General features: G+C 47.2%; 1 protein-coding gene across 1 annotated transcript; it reads right to left on the bottom strand.

The window, feature by feature from the left end:
* Positions 1–718: 718 nt before the first annotated feature.
* TNFSF10 (TNF superfamily member 10) lies at positions 719–17,034 on the bottom strand. The gene is made up of 5 exons (XM_027774414.1): positions 16,821–17,034; positions 10,128–10,265; positions 7,222–7,440; positions 4,396–4,507; positions 719–1,804 (listed from the first exon to the last, which is right to left on the bottom strand). Exons 1-5 carry the CDS (start codon positions 16,953–16,955, stop codon positions 1,353–1,355), a joined length of 1,056 nt encoding a protein of 351 aa, XP_027630215.1. The 5' UTR covers positions 16,956–17,034; the 3' UTR covers positions 719–1,352.
* Between the last annotated feature and the right edge of the window lie 2,098 nt (positions 17,035–19,132).

The following is a 19,132-nucleotide window of genomic DNA, read 5'->3' as shown; positions in this document are numbered from 1 at the left end:
TGTGGCACGTCAGCTGTTCTGCAGTTGAGTGACATTCTCAAACTATGAAGGCAATCTTTAAAGCTTGCAGACAAAGCCATACAGCCATCAACCGTATATTATGGGTGGAAAGGATTTCTTGAACAAAGTAGGGGAAGGTCTATCTGGTTCCTAGGGCTCATGGAGCAAAACGTCACAAACGAGGTGGCTTTCAATGGCAGAGACTTATTCTCGAACAGTGGTGGAGGATACAAGCCTGAGACCGAGGTGTTGGTGGGGCCAGGCCTCCCGAGGCTCTGAGAATCTTCCCTCATTCACTCCCAGCTTCTGATGACAGCCAGCGCCCATGTTCCTCGGTCACAGCTGCATCGCTCCACCTGCCTGCTGTCCCCAGTGTTCTCGTGTGTCCTGACCCTGTGTATACACCCCATTTCCTTCTTACACAGACCCTGTCACATTGTACTAAGGGCCCACTGTGACTTTAAATTATATCTACAAAAATCATTTCCAAGTGATGCTACATTCTGGGGTTCTGGAGAGTCAGACTTCAATGTCTCTTCCAAGATCACAATTCAACCTCCGATGAAAGCATTAAGCACAAGGAAAAGGACCAATACATTTGATTATATGTAAACAGCAATATCTTCTTAAAGAAGTGTCCGAGAAAAGACAGCATGCAGAATGTGGAAGTCTTTTCTCTAAGTAGTCTTGGTACTATAAAACAAATTGGACATGAAAACATATTTTAACAGAACATTTTATTTAAAAAGTACTGTATTTTAACATTTTGATATAAAAATACATAAAAACTTTCACTTCCATTTGAATTATGTATTATCAAAAATGGTCTTGGGCTGGCCCCGTAGCCCGGGAGTTAGGAAAACCAGACCCCACATGGCAGTCCAATTGGTTTGAATCTGAGCATGTTCACGCGTGCCCCAAATCCAGTCTGGCTGGAGAAACGAAGAAAGGATTGCATCAAGGCCATGCCCCATTGGGGAGATGCTTTGTCCCTCTCTCTCTGTCCCTCTCTGGTGAATGTGTCTGCTCTCGGGGGGTGGGGGGAACGTTGTCTGGAATCTTCAGAGTAGATGATAAAGACGGATGCTCACTGTTGCAGATGTCAGAAGCTGAGAACCTTCCAGACTTGTCAGCAAGTTGATACTGGGGAGTGCCCCGAAATGCCCTTTGGCAAGTTCATCTTCTGGAAATAAGTGAGTCACTTTCAGCGATTTTAAAAAAATTCCCCAGGATTTTTCCATGTGAGACTGCTCGGCTGAGGTTGCCTTTCTCTGTCAGACTTGTCCACGTTTCCCAGTGGCGCGTCCTGAAGGGTGCCGCTCCCAGGGTATTGCTTTGCCTTTGCAGATTGGTTAGCCCACTAAAAAGGCCCCGAAAAAACTAGCTTCCTGGTCCATGTCTACCAACTGCTCATTGGTTACAGAGACAAAAATTCTGTCATTTTCCTTAAGTTCAAATATCCCTCCTTGATAAATGGAGTAGAGTCCGTATTCGGAGTCCTTCGACCAGCAGCTGTTCCTGGCGCTCTTCATCAGCAGTATGGGGTCGGGGTAGCTCGTGTATTTGTAGATGTATTGTACCATCTGTTTGTTCCTCTTTCTGGCCTCCTCCTTTGAGAGTGTTTCCAACGTTTCTTCAGGCTCCTGAAACCGGAAGTATGTCTGGGAGTAGATGTAATAAAAGCCCGTTTGATGGATGACCAGTTCTCCATTCCTCAAGTGCAAATTGTTCAAGAATGAATGTCCTTTCCTGGATGACTCCCAGGAGTTTATTTTCTGACCCAAAGCCTTTTCATTCTTGGAGCCTGGGTAAAGATTAGAGAGAGCATTAACAGGAGGAAGTTTGTAGTGAAGTAGTCCCCCCCACACACATTGTGGTTAGCCTGTATTTTTGTTGAGATGGTAGAAGATTTTAATATACCAAAGGTCTTGTTGCTTCAGCCTTGAAAGGATCATCAGTTGTAGTCATAGGGAAACCGGGAAGCTCCTGTACCACTGGGACTTGCCAAGAGTCCTTTTCCTTCAGTACCTTGTCCGTCATGGGCCTGTGCCAAACTGCCACACTCCATTTTGCATGGTGGTAGCCCAGGGGTGGTCCACTCAGTGGGCACCTTTTAGTCCCTTTTATCAAGGGGTTGGGGAGATGGAGGGGGAGAGATTTTTGACAAGCTCTCGCCGTATCTCAGTCCTTTCTGCCCCAGCTCATAGTCAGCTAGGGCCACGGGCATATGCCACCACACCCACCTGTCTAGGTCAGGCCAGGAACCAAACCTAGGCCCTCAGTGGCCTTAGCCATCCCACTGGTGCCGCTGCAGCTAACTCCGGGTGGTAACCTTCGCTACTGGCCAGGACTTCCGCCCTAAGCTCCCTTCTCTCCTCGTGCTGATGAACACGAGTGGACAGCACAAGTCTTCGTCACACCAGCTGCAGGGCCTTTGTGTTACTATTACTTTTCACTGTTCTGAGTTTTCTGAGTTTTTCACTTAGTTTTTTTTTTTTTTTTTTACACTTTGTGCATGAAAAATGAAAACTTGGGACCAGCAGATGGTGTAATAGCTATGTTGCTGGACTCCCATGTGGTCGACTGCTGTTCAAGTCCTGGACCTGGTGGCTTAAACTCATGCTGGGCATGTGTGTGTGCATACCCAAGATCCTGAGAAGAGAATGGAGGAGAAGGGATTGCAGCGTGGCCATCCCCTCTGGGGGTGATTTCTTTCTGTCTGTCTGTCTCTCTCTGCCCTTCTGGCAAGTGTATGCATCCTATAGCAAAAACGTCTCCAAAAAAAAAAAAAAAAAAAACCAAAAAAAAAAAAAAAAAAAAATAGCTAGAATTAATGTAAGTACTAGGCATCTGGTCAGATTCACAGCCACACTGTCATGACTCTTTCTCTTCCCTGATGAAACAGGCCTGAATGCTAACCATCAGTCTCTTTTAAATGCCTTATCAGAGGCCTTGGCTGATCGAAATTAAACTAAATACCTGTCCATTTTCAGGGTAGCAGCCCTAGGCTCCTGACTGCCCTACCCGTTATTTGCTCTTCATTTCCTTTTTATGGGACCAGCTAGACTAATGGCGCCTCATGCGACTGACTAATCATGTGCTAGATCTTAAGTTATGTTTTGAGTCAAGCTTTACGCCTATTTGAAACGAACTCTTTGATCTTATTGATCTGTCACGTGTTGATTTTTGTTGCTAATGTTGGGTGGTCTATTTTGTTTTGTTATGTTTTGATTTGTTTTGTTTTGTTTTGCTTTTGAGAGATTTTTACTATAGGGCACGTTCGCTCGCCACACAGAGACAGAGAGACAGAAAGCGAGAAATCACCCCCCAGGGGGGATGGCCACGCCGCAATGCCTTCTCCTCCATTCTTCTCTCGGGATCTTGGGCACACACACACATGCGCCCGGCGTGAGTTTTAAGCCACCGGGTCCAAGACGCGAACTGTGGTCATCTACATGGGAGTCCAGCGACATAGCCATTACGCTTACTGCTGATCCCTTGTTTTGTTATGTTTTTGAAACAGGATTTCCTTATGTCGTTCAGACTGGCCCCAAATTCATGACCCTTTTGCCGTAGTCTCTCAAGTAGTGATAGACTAACGAGGAAAACCCTGGCCTCTGCCCTTGATACCCCCCCCAAAAAACTGTGGGCAGGTACTAACCCTGCTGAGTGGGTTAAAGCGTGCAAAGAACCAGGAACTGGCAAATTTCCACTTTGAGTTGTATGTAATAGGTAATCAGAGTGCGACCAATTTTCCCTTCAATGATCTTTTCCTCTTTGCTAGCTGCTGCATTGAAGAAGTAGCTATGGTGGCAGCTGCAGACAGATGCTCACTGACCCATCGACAGTCCTCCTGCAGCCTCCCGTCCCCCAAAGGAGCAATATTCTTTTGACACGCTGGTTACGCTATCCAGTAAATGAACATAAATTTCTGATCTGCCATATTAAATAACATTTATGCACATTAAAGTATTTTAGAGCACCTTGGAAAAAATTTACAAATTCAACAAAGTACTTTAAAAAAGCAGCTTGGACTTCTCAAGTGTTTACATTGAAGATAAGTTCTAGGGGCTCGCAGGTGGCATGGTGGATAACGTGCTGTACTCCTGCATGGCTGACCATGGTTTGAGTCCTGGACCTGATGGTTTGCTTTCTGTTTTACTCTGGTCAAATTAAAAAATACTAATAAAAATGAAATCCTATTAAAAAATAAACTCCTTTATTAAATATTGCCATGACAAGGCCTGACAAAGCACTGTACAGAGCTACAAGGATTAATCATTGACAACACTAAGTCTTTAAGAGACTTATGAGAAAAGTTAGAAGGCAGAAAAAAAATCTGCCTACGAGAGACAGGAGCAAAGGGGGTGATGGGTGTTCAGATGTGCGAAAGACTTATTTCATAGAGCTCCGAGGTCGGGGGAAGCTTTGTGGAGAAGATGGTGCTAGAGTCTTTCATCCACTGTAACAAGCCAGAGTGCCTGTCATGCCCGTGCTGGGCATGTTGCTAGGGAAACGGAGACAATGAGAAATAGCCAAGTTCAAGACGCTATTCCAGGTAAAGAATAAAGGCCTGAACAGAGCAAGGTGTGAGGAGGGGAGAAAGGCACCCCGAGGAGCTAGAACAGAGGCCCCAAATCTCACGGTAAGGTAGGGATGTGAGTGTCAGCTGTCCTGAGAATGAAAGGTAGTGAGAGGCGACCACAGCAGGGGCTCTGTCCAGTCCCAGCTGGCCCAGATCTCAGGCCCGGGTGTGCACACGGACGTGCTGGGTCAGGTGGTCCTGGCGCGTGAACATAGGACCTTTCCCATGCGGGTCCAGTTGTAGAATCACAGTAATGTCTGATAGATAAAGGTGAAGGAGCTGGAGGCTGGCAGGCAAGTTGCCACTGTAGTAACTGATCAGGACTAGGAACAGAGGCCTTCATCCAAATCAGAACTGAAAGTGATAGAACCCCACAGAGGAGGGATGCATGGGCATTGAGAATCTCTTCCATCTCTGGGATAGTAGTAGTTCAGGACGAGTGGAAATCGAGACAAGCATGGCAGGGAGACGCATGGTCAGTTACGTGTTACTTGCAGAGTGCTTGGCCTTCAAGGTTGGTTTGTCCATTTACCTCTAGACTCCACTGTTGAATAATTCATAATGTCTGCCCCTAACCCTAACATTTCGTTTTCAAATAGTCCATCAGTGAGTCCAATGATAAATACCTTGTTTGAGGTCATTGCAAGGAGATGGAAAGTCTAGGTTTGAAAGCAAATTTAGAGAGAGAATTTCCTATAGACTAGGGCAAACACCTGAAAAAGATACTTGTTGGGAACCAGCAGTTAGCGTAATGGCTATGTCGCTGGACTCCCATGTAGTCGACCGCAGTTCGCGTCCCGGACCCAGTGGCTTAAACTCACGCCGGGTGCGTGTGCGTGTGTGCCCAAGATCCTGAGAGGAGAATGGAGGAGAAGGGATTGTGGTGTGACCATCCCCCCGGGGGGTGATTTCTCGCTTTCTGTCTCTGTCTCTCTATCTGGTGAGCACACGTGCCCTATAGCAAAAAACCTCTCCCCCCCACCAAAAAAAGTACTTGTGAATATACATACTTGGGTGTCATGGACACACCTTCGGCTAACCATAGTGTACATGATTTCTCTACCTTATTGGGATGAATAAAAAGAATATTCCAACAATGTAAGAAGCATATGCATCTTCTGTAGTCTGTGGGTCCACTGTGCCTCATCACACCAGGTGAGGCGTTCAGTGGTCTAACTATTGCTTCTGTCTTTGGGGAAACAATCAGAAAGAATGCTTAGATCCCAGGATCAGATCTTGGCCTTCAGTTGTTTTCCCCCAAATTGCCAGGGAGAGACAGAGAAGGAGAAAGTACCCCCACAGTGGGGGGTGGTCATGCCACAATCCCTTCATTTCTCTTCCCGTCCAGATTCGGGGCAAGCATATACATGTACTCAACATGTTAGTCAAGCCACTGGGGCCAGGATTCAAACCATGGTCCGGCCATGCGGTATCTGGCTACCTTAACCACTAGGCCTGGGGCTGGCCCTTGCTCTTCATGCTTAATAAAGGACAGTGGGAGATGTCAAGCGATAAGGAGGTTTATTGTGTTGGCAAAGGATAGGTGAGGTGTAGGAAGACAGTGCTCAGTTTCAGACTTGAATGAGGAACCGAGCTGTAGAAAGTCAGAGGGTTACCTACACACACACACACACACACTTGAAAACCTGCTTTCCTGCTGGGCTGGTTTGTCCCAGGACTGTTGGTCTCTGGCATAGGTATACTCTCATGACCAGGAGTATGGGAAAAATGGGTATACAGTGAGCCAAATGCAAGAGAGTAGTGAATTTAATTCACTAATGTTATTATTTGCTTATTGATTTAAAAACTTAAGAGCTTTCTGGGTAGAAAGAAGTGGTACATTATGAATGCACTAATTACTGAACTACGCCTACATGTGCATGCATGTGAACACACACAGATGCACATGCACACACAGATACTTATACAGACACATGTACAGACACTTATGCACACATACACAGTGAAGGTGGTACAGGTGAAAGCCTTGGCGGGGAACCATGTACACGTGTGTACACACATGCGCGTGCACACACAGTGAAGTTGGTACAGGTGAGAGTCTGGGCAGGAACCAGAGTGGATTAGGCTTGAGGACCTTCCATCTTTGCAGAGCTTTAATCTGGTAGAAAAGCAGATAGCACGTGGACAGAAATACTATAAAAAATGAAGGAAAATGAGCAAGTGTGATAGCAATAACAGAACTTCCTTCAGAGGGCATCCAGGCAAGTCTTCCATGAGGAGGCCACAGTTAGGTGGGCCTTGAGGGAGGAAGTGGAGGCAGGGATGGAAGAGCCAGCTGGGAGGCTGCAGAAGTCGGCCTGGAGACAGTGCTTAGAAGGCCGCTGACCTGACGGGGAGGGTGGCCGGGGCATGGAAACCACAGGACGAGGACCGAGAGTGGGTAGAAAGGTCGTTGGGAGAGGGATGATGGAGAAGGGGAGAAAGGCTGGAGACTGGGGAGGATGCTCAGAAGTGGGGAGAAGCAGAGATGACTTAACTTTGGGGGACCTTATTTCCTGCTACACCTGAGAATGGGTTTAGGATGGTTCATTGATAACACAAGTAAGTGAAGACATTGAGGTGAATGGAGAACATGCAGGGAAAATAAGAGCAAGCCGAAATCAAGCTCTGGCCACAGCGGGGCCGCAGGTTGGTTCTGAGCTTTGCAGCTGCTGATGCAGAGGGAAACGGAATCGGCAGTGTGCTGACACTCGGAGCCACAAGTCTGCAGTGGGAGCAGAGAGGAGGAGAAAGAGCTTTTTCACACAGTCGTGAAATTGATGGTAGAAAATCAAAGTAAAAAAAATACTACCTTGAACTGTAGGAATCGTTTCCTCATAGGTTCTCAAAATCATCTGCAAATGGTATTGAATAAAGCATGTTAATTTCCCTGAAATCTTAAACGGACGGCAGTAGGCCTAGGGCTCCTAGGCTCCTACGGCTCCCCTTGCTGCTGTCTCGTGAGAAATTTCAACAGGAGCGATCTGTCTAGGAGGCTTTAGGTGGCCGAGGCCAGGAATCTGTACGGGGAGGGTGGGAGCTGGGCTCAGTTCTGCGGTAGCTAGCCTACAGAGACTAAGGGACGGTCTTCTGTCAGGGAAGTTGTTTCTGGGTGAGGTCTGTGCAGGGCTCCCCTGGAGCAGCATGGAAGGAAGGATCCCACCAGGGAAGGCCAGCCGAGGGTCCCCCAGGCCCCGTGACTGATGTGCATGGCCCAGCGTGCATGAGTGTGCATGCACAAGTGTGTCAGTGCACTGCGCAGCAGAGGCTTAGATTATCAGACACCGAGACCTACGGAATGCTTGCCCTGGCCGTGAGGCCCGCAGACACACGCAGCCATCCTGGTATGACTTGGGAGCACTGACAGTCCCTCATTTCTGAGTATGTGGCTCAGGTATTCTCAACATGTATATTTTTTTAACCAATGGTCCCATATCTTCTCTAAACATCTAGTAAACACGTAGTAGTCAGTGGGGGAAAGCAGCCAGATAGAGCCAAAACTGGTCCGTTTTGTTGAGCAGGCAGACCCTGACCTGGTTCCTCCATGGCCTCTGAACCCCTTCACTCAGCTGTCACTCTGAGGGCTTTGAGCATCACTGCCCTACTTTTCCCATCACACCTAGCAATTGCTGTTGCCAGAAACTTGCCTCCTCCATGCTCCCTCCCCAGACCAGACACTCTGCTCCTCCGTGGGCCTCAAGACCTAAGCCCAGATATTGGGAACTGGACGTGAGAAGAGACCCTCGCGTACGCCACCTGTCCATCTCCCTCACTCCTGTCTTGCTCTCGCCAGCTCTTTTTCATTTGTCTTTCTGTCGCTCTCGTTTTTTTCTTCCTTGTTCTAGCTCTTTCTCTCCAGCCTGGACAGAAAGGAAGGAAGGAAGGAAGCGAAGCTGTAGGAAGAAGAGAAAAGTCAGGTTCCCACCGTGTGGGAAGCAGGACAAAAGTGTGAGAAGTGTCACTATGTGTCCTGGTCTCAACTCTACTACTAGCTCCGTGAGACCTGGCCGCAGTCACTTAACCAAGCTGAGTTTTTAATTTTTCAATCGATGTTTTAAAATGTAAGAGAATGGTAATTCCCTCCTCACAGAGCTGTTGTGAGGATTAAGTGAATGTGTGAAACGGGAGTAGATGTTTACAGGAAATGGCTTGTTCAGCTGATGTGCCTGGAAGACAGCCCCTTCCCCACACTCCCCGTCCTCCGTGCCCTCTCCTCTGCACACTCGCTGGTGGCCGCTGTGAGAATGGGAAGGACAGGGACAGTAGCAGAGACAGCTGTGAAGTCTGCCCCGACTCTCTTCTCTCCTTTGTCCTGGGCTCCAATATCGAGCTCCCCTGACTCTGGCTTTCTGTCCTAGCTCTGAGTTCCTCTCCCTGAACCCAGGCCTTCAGAGTTCCATTTCTCAGCTTCCCCAGCACCCTTCCCCAGCCCAGGCTTTTTCCGGTCCCCACACCTGCACAGTCATTGCTACTCGGAGTGTGGAGTCACAGTGGCTTCCGTCCAGCTTCTGCACCTGGGGAACCCCAGCTGCAGCCACACTGCCAGGGCAGCCATGGGCAGGTGTGTGCCTAGGACTCCCAGGTGGAAGTCTGATTTCACTTCCCGTAGAAACAGCATCATGGCAGATGTTTGGGCTCTACTCTGAGAGTTATAAACTGTAGCTCTAACCACCCATGTAACATTGTTTCCATGGAAAAAACAGATTCTGGCCACTAGACAATGGACTTACAAACATGTCTGAAACACATCTTCCCACCCTGGGGATTTCCCTGATATTCCTGTACACAATGGTCGATGGCACTTCCTAGTTTGCAGAGGGTGTTTGTATCAGTGTTCTCATCTGACCTTTTCAGGTTTGCAAAAGGCAAATAGAATTAAATGCCATCTTGCAAAGGAGGGCACAGCCAGAGCAAGCCTTGCTGTGACTATGTCACGTTGCTGAAAGCAGAATGAATCACAGCCACTAAACAGAATTGTTTAGCTAATATCACGCTTCTAGATGCCCTGTTCAAAAAACTTCCGTAAAGAGATGTCTTTTTGTAATTCGTCATTTACTGACTCTGTAAACTGAGAGTTCATCACCTTCAAGTTCTCAGTCTCTTTCCTCTTCCTTTCTTCCTCTCTATATTCATACAAAAATACGTGTAAATTTACTAGAGATCCACAATGGGGAAAATATCAAGCATCATTACTCGGCCTCCTTTTCCTTCTGAGTTTATATATACAAATGTGTGTGTGTGTGTGTATATATATATATATGTGTGTGTGTGTGTATGTATATATATGTTTACCATGTGACCTGAGCACTGTGCCTCAGTTTCTGTAACACGGGAGAAAATGTTAGACTAGAGAAGCCTGCTCGAGATGGGGAATGAGCTCTACCAGGACCTGCCATCTGGGCTGTGCTACCTTTTCCTAGTCCTGTGAATCTGGAAAAAGTCACTTCCACGCTGTGGGCCTACGTTCTCTTACTTGCAAAACGAGGAGTCTAGACTTGATGAGTGTAAATATTCCTTCTCTGCCACTGGCGAGGTCACCTACCTTTCTAACGAGCTGACGCAGTTGCCATCTGACTTGCCAGCAAGGGCTGTCCATACTGTCTTCCTCACTGGGATCCCAGGAAGTGTCATCTTCCTTTAAGAAACAGGCAATGCCGCTTTTGGAGAACTTGTCCTGCATCTGGGTTGAGACAGGATAGAACATGGTATTATGCACAAGAGCTTTGGGTTTCATTCATCACAGAGGTATAACCACAGAGACTAATGGCAGGTTCAGAGAAGTTCTGGCACCTCGGATATGCCCACACGTGAGATTAAAGCAAGCTTTGACTGAAACCAGGTAGTCGGGTATGTGAAGGGGTACAGGTGAAGCCAGGCATCCTGGGTCACAGTGCCCTCTCTGATCCGTCACTAAGCAGCTGTGTGTCCCCAACCAGGTGCTTCCCTTCTTTTGTGGCTGTCCTTTAGAGGCTCAGTCTGGCTCACTGTGCTACTAAGACCCCCTACAGCGTCAACACTGCGAAGCAAGAAACCAACTACATACAAGTTAACCAAACTATGGAGGGTCCGGGGACCATTCCATTTCTTGATCAGAGCTGTAAGTGGCTGAGTAGATTCCAACTACTAATGTGATTTCTACTCTCTGGATGCCAACCGTGTGGCCACTGCAAATATGAACACTGCCTCTTTAAGTCCAAGCGAGCTAAAGATTGGAAGGTTGACTTCCTGCTTTTGACTGAGATTAAACATCCCAGTAGGCAGACCATTGTTAACAAAGTCCTCACTCTGGTCAACAAGTCTTTGCTGGATGTCATAAACACATGCACAGGCCTGTTCAGCACACTTGAGGCTGATTAATCCAGAGAAGCAGGAAGTTCACACAAAGTCAAGTTGTTTTTTTCCCTTTCCCCCATTATGTTTCCTTATTAAAAAAAAAAAAACAGATTTGTAGTTTCCTTGTTTAAAAATACTGCTGAAGAGTTTATTTGGGGAAGGAAATGAGAAAATGGCGGTTTTAAATTGTTTGAATTTATGGTACTGCAAAACTTGAAAAAGGAATCAAATTGAATGTTCTCCTATTCTTCATAGAAAGGCAAGCTCATTTAAAATAACCTGCTTATGAGAGGTCCCAGCAAGAGTCGCATGGTTTTGTACTCAACCCTGTAACCCTTACACGCTTGATCAAGGTCTCTCAAGTGCAAAAGTACAAACCCGAGTTAGTTAATTCCTTCCACACACCTGGCATAGAACGTTTTTTTTGGGTATAGAGTGCTTGTGTTCATTGGAGAGAAATAGAGGCACAGAGAGGGAAAGCGAGAAGTCCCCCCCAGGAGGACGGCCATGTGCCAATCCTTCTCCATTCTCTTCGTGGGGATTTAGGGCATACATGCACATGACCCAGTGTGATTTCAAGTCACCAGGTCCAGGACTTGAACCACGCTTGGCCAGATGAGAGTCCAGCACCTTTACCACCATTCCACCTGCTGGTCCCTTAATGTAAATAAATATTCCTTTTTTAAATTATGAGAGGAGAACCTTCTCCTAGGATGTGCAGTTGAGGGTGACAGCTGGGGCCACCTGAATCGAGGCATGATTGGCAGTAGAACTCGGCTACATCCCCTTGCATGTAGACATTTAGCTCTGTTTCCAGTATACTTGGGAGCTGTAAAACCTTTCCAAGGAGGGAACTAGTGAGAGGCGGTCATGTTAGCAAAGGATGAGGGAGAATCAGGGATGAAGAGAGGAAGAGCCAGAATCAGTATTAAGCCCGAGGGTGCCTCCAAGGAGAGCAGGCGCCAGGAGGGGATGCCTCCTAGCAAGCCAGAGTGCGCGGTGGCCAGGCATTGGCTTGGCTAAACTGAGCAAGCTGGCTCTTGAACTTCTCTTAACCTGTTGGGACAGAAAGGCATGTGTACAAAGGAGGGAGGGGCCGTTTTCCTCCTTTTACAGCTGCTGGAGGCTATTTCAACAGAGCTGATCTCATGGGAGGCTGGGCGTGGGCGCCCAGAGCAGAGTTGAGAGGGCCAGAGCTCAGACAATGATGAGAACCCAGGTGGAGTTTGAAGGGGGTGGGAGTGGAGTGGTAGCAGCAAGGTAAGTGTTCTTAAAATCTGTAGAAAAATCATAGTTAGACAGATATTTTTATGACATTCATTGTAGAAAACTCATAAAACAAAGGGGAGAAACGACACCCACCATTCTACTACCTAGAGGTTAGAATGATCATCTTGCGTTTTTTTTCAGACATCTTTATGCATAGGTACTGACTTCTGAATGGCAGGGACTCAGACAGTCCCAGCCACCCGTCCTACCTCCTATGTTTCTCGCGTTATCTTATCTGGTAGCTTCCTCTACAAACCTTGACTAATATTGGTGGCTAGACTCATCGTGGCTGGCGTGCTGTGGTTATTCCAAGAATGAATAATATGACACACCTTCTTCCCACACTTTCCCCCACATCCTTTGTACCTCGAATTTCCCGCAGCATGTCACAAGCTGGTACTGTCCTCCAGCTACCCACACCTGGTGCTGGGGTGGGCTGTTGCTGCACGCACTGCTCTTGTTCAGCTCTAGAAGGAGAGAGAGCTCTTGCACTGGATGCCTGTCCATCAGCCCCAGAGCCTGTGGTTCTTAGAAGTGCATCTCCACGGTGCCATCAAAACATGACTATAGGGAACCAGCAGTAAGCATAATGGCTATGTCACTGGACTCCCACGTAGTCGACTGCAGTTCGTGTCCCGGACCCGGTGGCTTAAAACTCACGCCAGGCACGTGTGTGTGCATGCCCAAGATCCCGAGAGGAGAATGGAGGAGAAGGGATTGAGGTGTGGCCATCCCCCCTGGGGGGTGATTTCTCGCTTTCTGTCTCTATGTCTCTCTCTGTCTGTCTGGCAAGCGCATACGCTCTATAGCAAAAATCTCTCAAAAAAACCCAAACAAACAAAAAAACATGGCTATCATCCAGGCCAGGGCCAACCAGTCCTTGGCTGGGCTTGAGGTCAGGAAGTGAACTTGGCTGCTTCAGAGACTTTGAATGGTAGCACTGGCCCCTGGTACGTCCAGACACTAGTCTCTGGCAATTGTTTTCTGTAAACCGTGAGGAGCACAAAGGGCTATGGAGAGGTGTGGAGAAGGACCCTTTCCTCCTTTCTGGGTCCCTATCCCTGATGCCACAATGACAGGTCATGCCTTTGTCATACAACTTAGCGACGGCTGCAGTGTCCACCAAAGTGGAGCCTGTGATGAGCTTTAGGAGATGAAAACTTATCTTACAAACTCTACACCAATGCCCAAGGGTACAGTCTTACCCTCTTCATGAGTCACCCTAAGGGAGAGTAACAACTCTGAGAGCCCTTTCCATAGCGTTACAATGTCCACAATTCCTTGAGCACCTAGTTAGTGTCTGAGTTCAAAACTGGACTTGACTTTTTACTACCTTTGTAATTGGGACAGATTACTTTTCCCTTAGCCTCAGTTTCTTCCTCTATAAAATGGGTGATTACATTTGCTGTCTAGGATCCTTCCTAGGGTGAAAGTGGGTAATACTGTTAAAGTTTCTGCTACATCAGCCATGGCTTTACACCTGCAAATTCTCCCTTTTGAGCACTCTTAGTGAATTTCTCAACCTGTATATTCACGCTTAGATACATCTAAATATATAATCAAGAAATGGGAGCGCCAGTGGGGAGATGCTCACCTTCATTTGAAATTTTCATTTTTATAGAAGAAATTAAAAGGGAAATTTGATTATATGCACATATAGTTGCATGAGTCAGTAAAAAACCAGTTAGCTCAGTTTTAAAATTAGGCCACCTTGGCCTAGCTCTGTGGTGTACCAATGTGTGTTAAAGAGAATTCAGATTTCACGTGGTGACTGTGGCTGGGATCCCCAGCCAGGTCAGCCTGAGACACTGGGAATTCACACAACTGCCCAAGACCCAGTGGGCTGGAGGGCTGGCAGGGGGGAATTGCAGTGTGATCAGACCCTGTGGGAGGTGGTCATTTTCCTTCACTCACTTTCAAATGTGCACACAAGCACTCTACAAGACCCAGTGGGCTGGAGGGCTGGCAGGGGGGAATTGCAGTGTGATCAGACCCTGTGGGAGGTAGTCATTTTCCTTCACTCACTTTCAAATGTGCACACAAGCACTCTACCACCAATAAAGAAAAATCCAAAATGAGACCACCTTTGCAGTGTGTGCACATTGGCAGCCCTACCTCTGTATGGAGAAACGGCCTCTTTATGCTGCAAACTTAGCGACGGTTAGGGCTTGCTCACCTGTATTTCAGGCTTGTGTGTAAACTTAGAACTGGAGGTGTGATTATAGTTATACTGATTTTTTTTCCTTTATAAATAACCAGGACCTTCTAACTATGCTCTACAACAAAGCTACCTTATGGTAATATTCATAGTTACTTACAAATAAAACAAAAGTGTAGGGATAGCTAGTGGCATGGTGGCTAAGGCACTGGATCCCATGTGACTAGCTCTGTGTTCAAGACCAGAACCTGGAGATTTGGAAATCATGTTGGGCACGTGTATTTGCATGCCCAAAATCCCAAGAGGAGAATGGTGGAGAAGGAATTGCAGCATGGCCATTCCCCTGGGGAGTGATTTCTCACTTTTCCTCTGTCTCCTGTGAGTGCATACACCCTATGGCCAAAACCACAAAAAGAAGACTCTACTTTATCCATTTTCAAAAGGAAAGATTTCCAACCGATTGAGATAAGTACAGAATATACAAACTGCATTTCCCTAACAGAACATTAACGCTCTATGGCACTTGTGCAATTTATATTTTCTGAGACTCTCAGCCTTGCGTTGCGTAGTCAGCTGGCATAGCTGATGCTGTGGGATGTGGTGTGCGTCAAGTGCAAACCCGTTGACCCTCCAGTTCCCTGCTCTGGAGGGAAGGCATTGCTTGGCCGCCTGCAGACCTGGGTGCCTCCCCCACCTGTTTCCAAAGCTGTATCTGAGCTCAAACCAGCCGTTCCTAGTCTCCTGACCTATAAAGAGGAGGTGGGATTTCCAAAGTTCTTCCAGCTCATAATTCTCTGTGATACATAATTGGTCAAAATACACAATAAAGGCCCAAAACAAGAGTTGGTTTGTTTTGAGCAATTTTGCACTCATGGTTTCAGAAGTCTTCGTTGCAAAACTAAAGTTTAAATGGTGCAAAGTGTCTTTTATTTTTCCTATTGAACATGCCTGAATTCACACTTGGACCATCTGCAAGTACAGAGAAAGATAGTTTTATTTTCAGTGATTTTCTCATGAACACTAAAATACTGAATTTATTTGGTAAATTCTTGTTGACATGCCTGTGTACAGAAATAGGGGGACAGTACTTTGTATTCTTTTCACCGTCAGCATAGGAATGCCACAGAGAGAAAACCAAACACATTGCAAAGATTTCCCTCCACCCTGGCTCAGTCTTGGAGGAAAGTGAAACCTGATATCCTAAGCCTGCATTCTGGTTTTAATTTTAACCTTTGAAAGTCTGACTTGCTTATATGAAGGCTTTCCACCCAACAATTTAAAATATTTAAAAGAAATGTGCTGGAGGGAGCCTGAGGATAAGCAAACAGTGCAGAGAAAGCATTTCTGTCTGTGTAGGTCCTGAGTCTGGATCTTTTCGATGTCTCTCGGAGAGTCTGCTAGGATTAGCTACATCTGGAGCACAGTAACTGTTGGTGGGTTTAGAGCCTGGCTTTGTGACCAGCTCTAATTCCACACTTGCTGCCTGTGTGTATTAGGGTGTTGGGGCTCAGAACACAGCATGCCACAATACGCACTTTGGCATGCGTGCTTTAAACTGAAGGGCATTAGATAGCCTTGGAAGCAAGGTCTTTCTGACTTTCTCCTGTCTTTTTGTTTCCTGTCCCCAAAAGCAAATCACAGTCACTAATTTTCCTCCTCTTCCTCTTCCTCATAAGAACCAGAACACCTCCCCCAAAGCAAGCCATAAGACTGAAAGGTCACTCTCACTTTTTCTCTCTGAAGACCCTCAGGCAGGACTCGCTGTTTCCCTCCTGCCACCAATCTGTCCGCCTTCGATCAAATCTTCAGTCTGGCATTACTACTGTCTATTCTTCATAGAACTTAAGCATAAACATAGTTTTCCCTGGGTCTTTATTTCTAAAGGCTCTCAGTCTCATGAAACTTGGATTAAATACATTTGTTATGCTTTTCTTCTAGTAGCCTATTCCAGGAGTGCTGACCATGCCTCTTCCAAGAGTGAGGAAAGGTTTCAGCCCTTCGCCCCTACGAGTGAGACCTGCAACTTGCGAAGGGCGTTCATTTATTTAATCTAGTGAACACCTATCTGGGGGCCCTGTGCTAGGACCCAGAGCTGTGTTGGTGACAAGAGCAGACAGCCCCTACCCTGAGTCAGCCACACTTACCTCCAAGAATTCGCAGGCTAGAGAACTATAAAGCATTTAGCAGAAAGCACTCGTGAATGACAGCGATCACTAATATTACAAAGTACAATAAAAATCCCCAGCTTTGTTGCCTGCACCTGGTAATAACTACTCAGGCCAGTCCTGCACTGGCACTTTGTTCACACCATCCCTTGAACTTAGGCTTTAGCGAGATCCTCAGGCACTGTATGCATTAGCAGTGACATTCGGGGACAGATGGAGTATTTTCTCCCACGAAAGTCCTTAAGAAAGAGCAACCTGAGAGGCAGGTAGCCCGACAGTGGCTGAGAGCCTTCCAGCGCGCTGCACTGACCTGCTTCAGCTCGTTGGTGAAGTACATGTAAGTGACAGTCACGCACAGGGTCTGCAGGAGCACCGTGAAGATCAGGATCAGCACGCAGGTCTGCCCAGGGCTGGGGCCCCCCAGCGCCTGCATCTCTGCAGCCATGGTCTTGTCCAGCTCGGAATGCTCCAAGCCGGCCCGGCCCCGTTGCTGCGAGGGCACTGACAATCTGGTCAGAGGGCGGAGTTTTAAGTCTATGAGAAAGTGAAACTAACTAAGCATGCCAGTCAGAAACCACAGTAAAGAGAAACTTATTTTTTAAAGCAATGTCAGTAATCAAGGAGGTAAAGACACCTTGGAAAAAATCTTCAAAACTGTAAGGGCTGTGTGAGGCGTCCCAACAGTTAGGCCCTCCAGGGTCCTGCAGCTAGGGCATTTCCTGTGACTGTACCCTCTCAGAGGCACCCAGGTCACATCTGTTAGGCCAGCAGCCTGCTGGGAATGGACCATGGCTGTGAGCCCAGCCCGAGGCCATGCCAGGCTGGATATGCTATACTGGGAGAAGCATCTTTTGGCGTCTCTCCAAAGTCAGCATCTTGCCCCACCACGGTGCAGCTTGGCAGCCTGGCCAGAGTCATTGGCTAGGACGCTGTTGAGTGTGGGATTCAAGCAAGCAGTGTGAGGAGCTGGGACTATCTGGGGTCAGGTCTTGGCCCCGTTTCCTAATGTGTCACTCCAGCTGGTTTCCGAAGGACCCTGTTCTTGCACTCTGGCATCTGTGAAGCATGAATTATATTAGCATCTCTTCCCAAACACTGTCTGGAGGTCTAGTTATTCATGACTAGCATACATGTGCTCAGTAAAGACAGGCTATACCCTGTAGAGCCGTAAAATGAAGAGTGAGGGCCAGCAGATGGCATAGTGGTTATGTTGAACTCCCATATGATCAACCATGGTTCAAGTCCCAGACTCGGAGGCTTGAAACTCATGCCGGGCATGTGTGTATGTGTGCCCAAGATCCTGGGAGGAGAATGGAGAAGGGATTATGACTTGGCCACACAACCTCCCCCCACCGCCCGGGAGCGATTTCTCACTTTCCCTCTCATTCTCTGTCTCTCTCTCTGGTGAGTATATGCACTCTATGGCAAAAGTCTCTAAGTGGGAAAAAATGGACGAGAGGGCAGAGCCATAGCCTACTCATTGTTTGACTTAAAAATTAACCTATTTAGCACTAAGCAATATTTTATTGGCAGTGATACATGTGGAATTCCAGAAAATGTCACCCAGCAAAACTAAGAGTGCACCCGAATGCTTTAGACCAGCTAAACTCATTCTTGGGGATTCATGAGATAAGAGATGTAACGCGTTCAGTGCAGTCGCCGACACTTAGCAAGGCCCTGAGAAATGGCAGCCATTGCTAAGGGTAGGGAAGTAATAGGAGACGGGAAATTAGTTTTAATAGCGTATTTAAGCTAATCTAGGACATGCAAAATATTTCAATTTGCAACCAATGCATTTTTTAAAATGAAGTAAACCCACACACCATGCTCACACGTCTACGTATCGTCTGGTTGCTCTGGCGCTCTGACAGAGCTGTAATGGTGGACGGGGCTGCAGCGAGCAGCTGAGGAGGGGACCCCGTGTGGGGCTCTTGTTGCCCTCTGCAGCATGGTGCTCGACGGGTCTCAGTGGGACAGTTAGGGTTTAATTTGGCTCCCCCCTCGCAAAATCTAAAATATTTAGTATCTGGAACTTAATAGAAAGGATTCTCTGGCCCCCGGCCCAGGAGGCTTCACTGAGTTCTTTCTTTTTGTGGAAGCAGGGTGAGTGCTTCTGAAGTATTTTACCCAATTTTCAAATCTTAAATATCACCAGTTTCAACGGACACCATCCTCATGTTTGTTAATGACTCACTAATCCCATCAATGAAAATCGAATTTTGCCTTTTCATTATGTAGCTAGCTCCAGGGAGGCCATGGTATGGATAACAGTGTGACCCTCCACGCTGGAGGTTAGCCTCTACCTAGAATGCCAGAGGCCACCTATGGGTGTCAATGCCTATGAACTCCCATATGATCAACCATGGTTCAAGTCCCAGACTCGGAGGCTTGAAACTCATGCCGGGCATGTGTGTATGTGTGCCCAAGATCCTGGGAGGAGAATGGAGAAGGGATTATGACTTGGCCACACAACCTCCCCCCACCGCCCGGGAGCGATTTCTCACTTTCCCTCTCATTCTCTGTCTCTCTCTCTGGTGAGTATATGCACTCTATGGCAAAAGTCTCTAAGTGGGAAAAAATGGACGAGAGGGCAGAGCCATAGCCTACTCATTGTTTGACTTA

This window comes from Tupaia chinensis, unplaced genomic scaffold (assembly GCF_000334495.1).
Source record: "Tupaia chinensis unplaced genomic scaffold, TupChi_1.0 Scaffold000430_1, whole genome shotgun sequence".
NCBI classification, from domain to species: Eukaryota; Metazoa; Chordata; class Mammalia; order Scandentia; family Tupaiidae; genus Tupaia; species Tupaia belangeri.
This window is presented reverse-complemented; position numbering and strand designations above follow the sequence as displayed.

Coding starts and splice junctions, on each gene's coding strand:
- TNFSF10 (XM_027774414.1), bottom strand. CDS start 16,955: ATGGCTGCAGAGATGCAGGCGCTGGGGGGCCCCAGCCCTGGGCAGACC. Junction 4,508..7,221: donor AACCAACCTGCGGCCCCGCT/GTGGCCAGAGCT, acceptor CCGTTTCCCTAG/CAACATGCCCAGCACGGGCA. Junction 1,805..4,395: donor CTCGGAGCTCTATGAAATAA/GTCTTTCGCACA, acceptor ATCTTTACCCAG/GCTCCAAGAATGAAAAGGCT.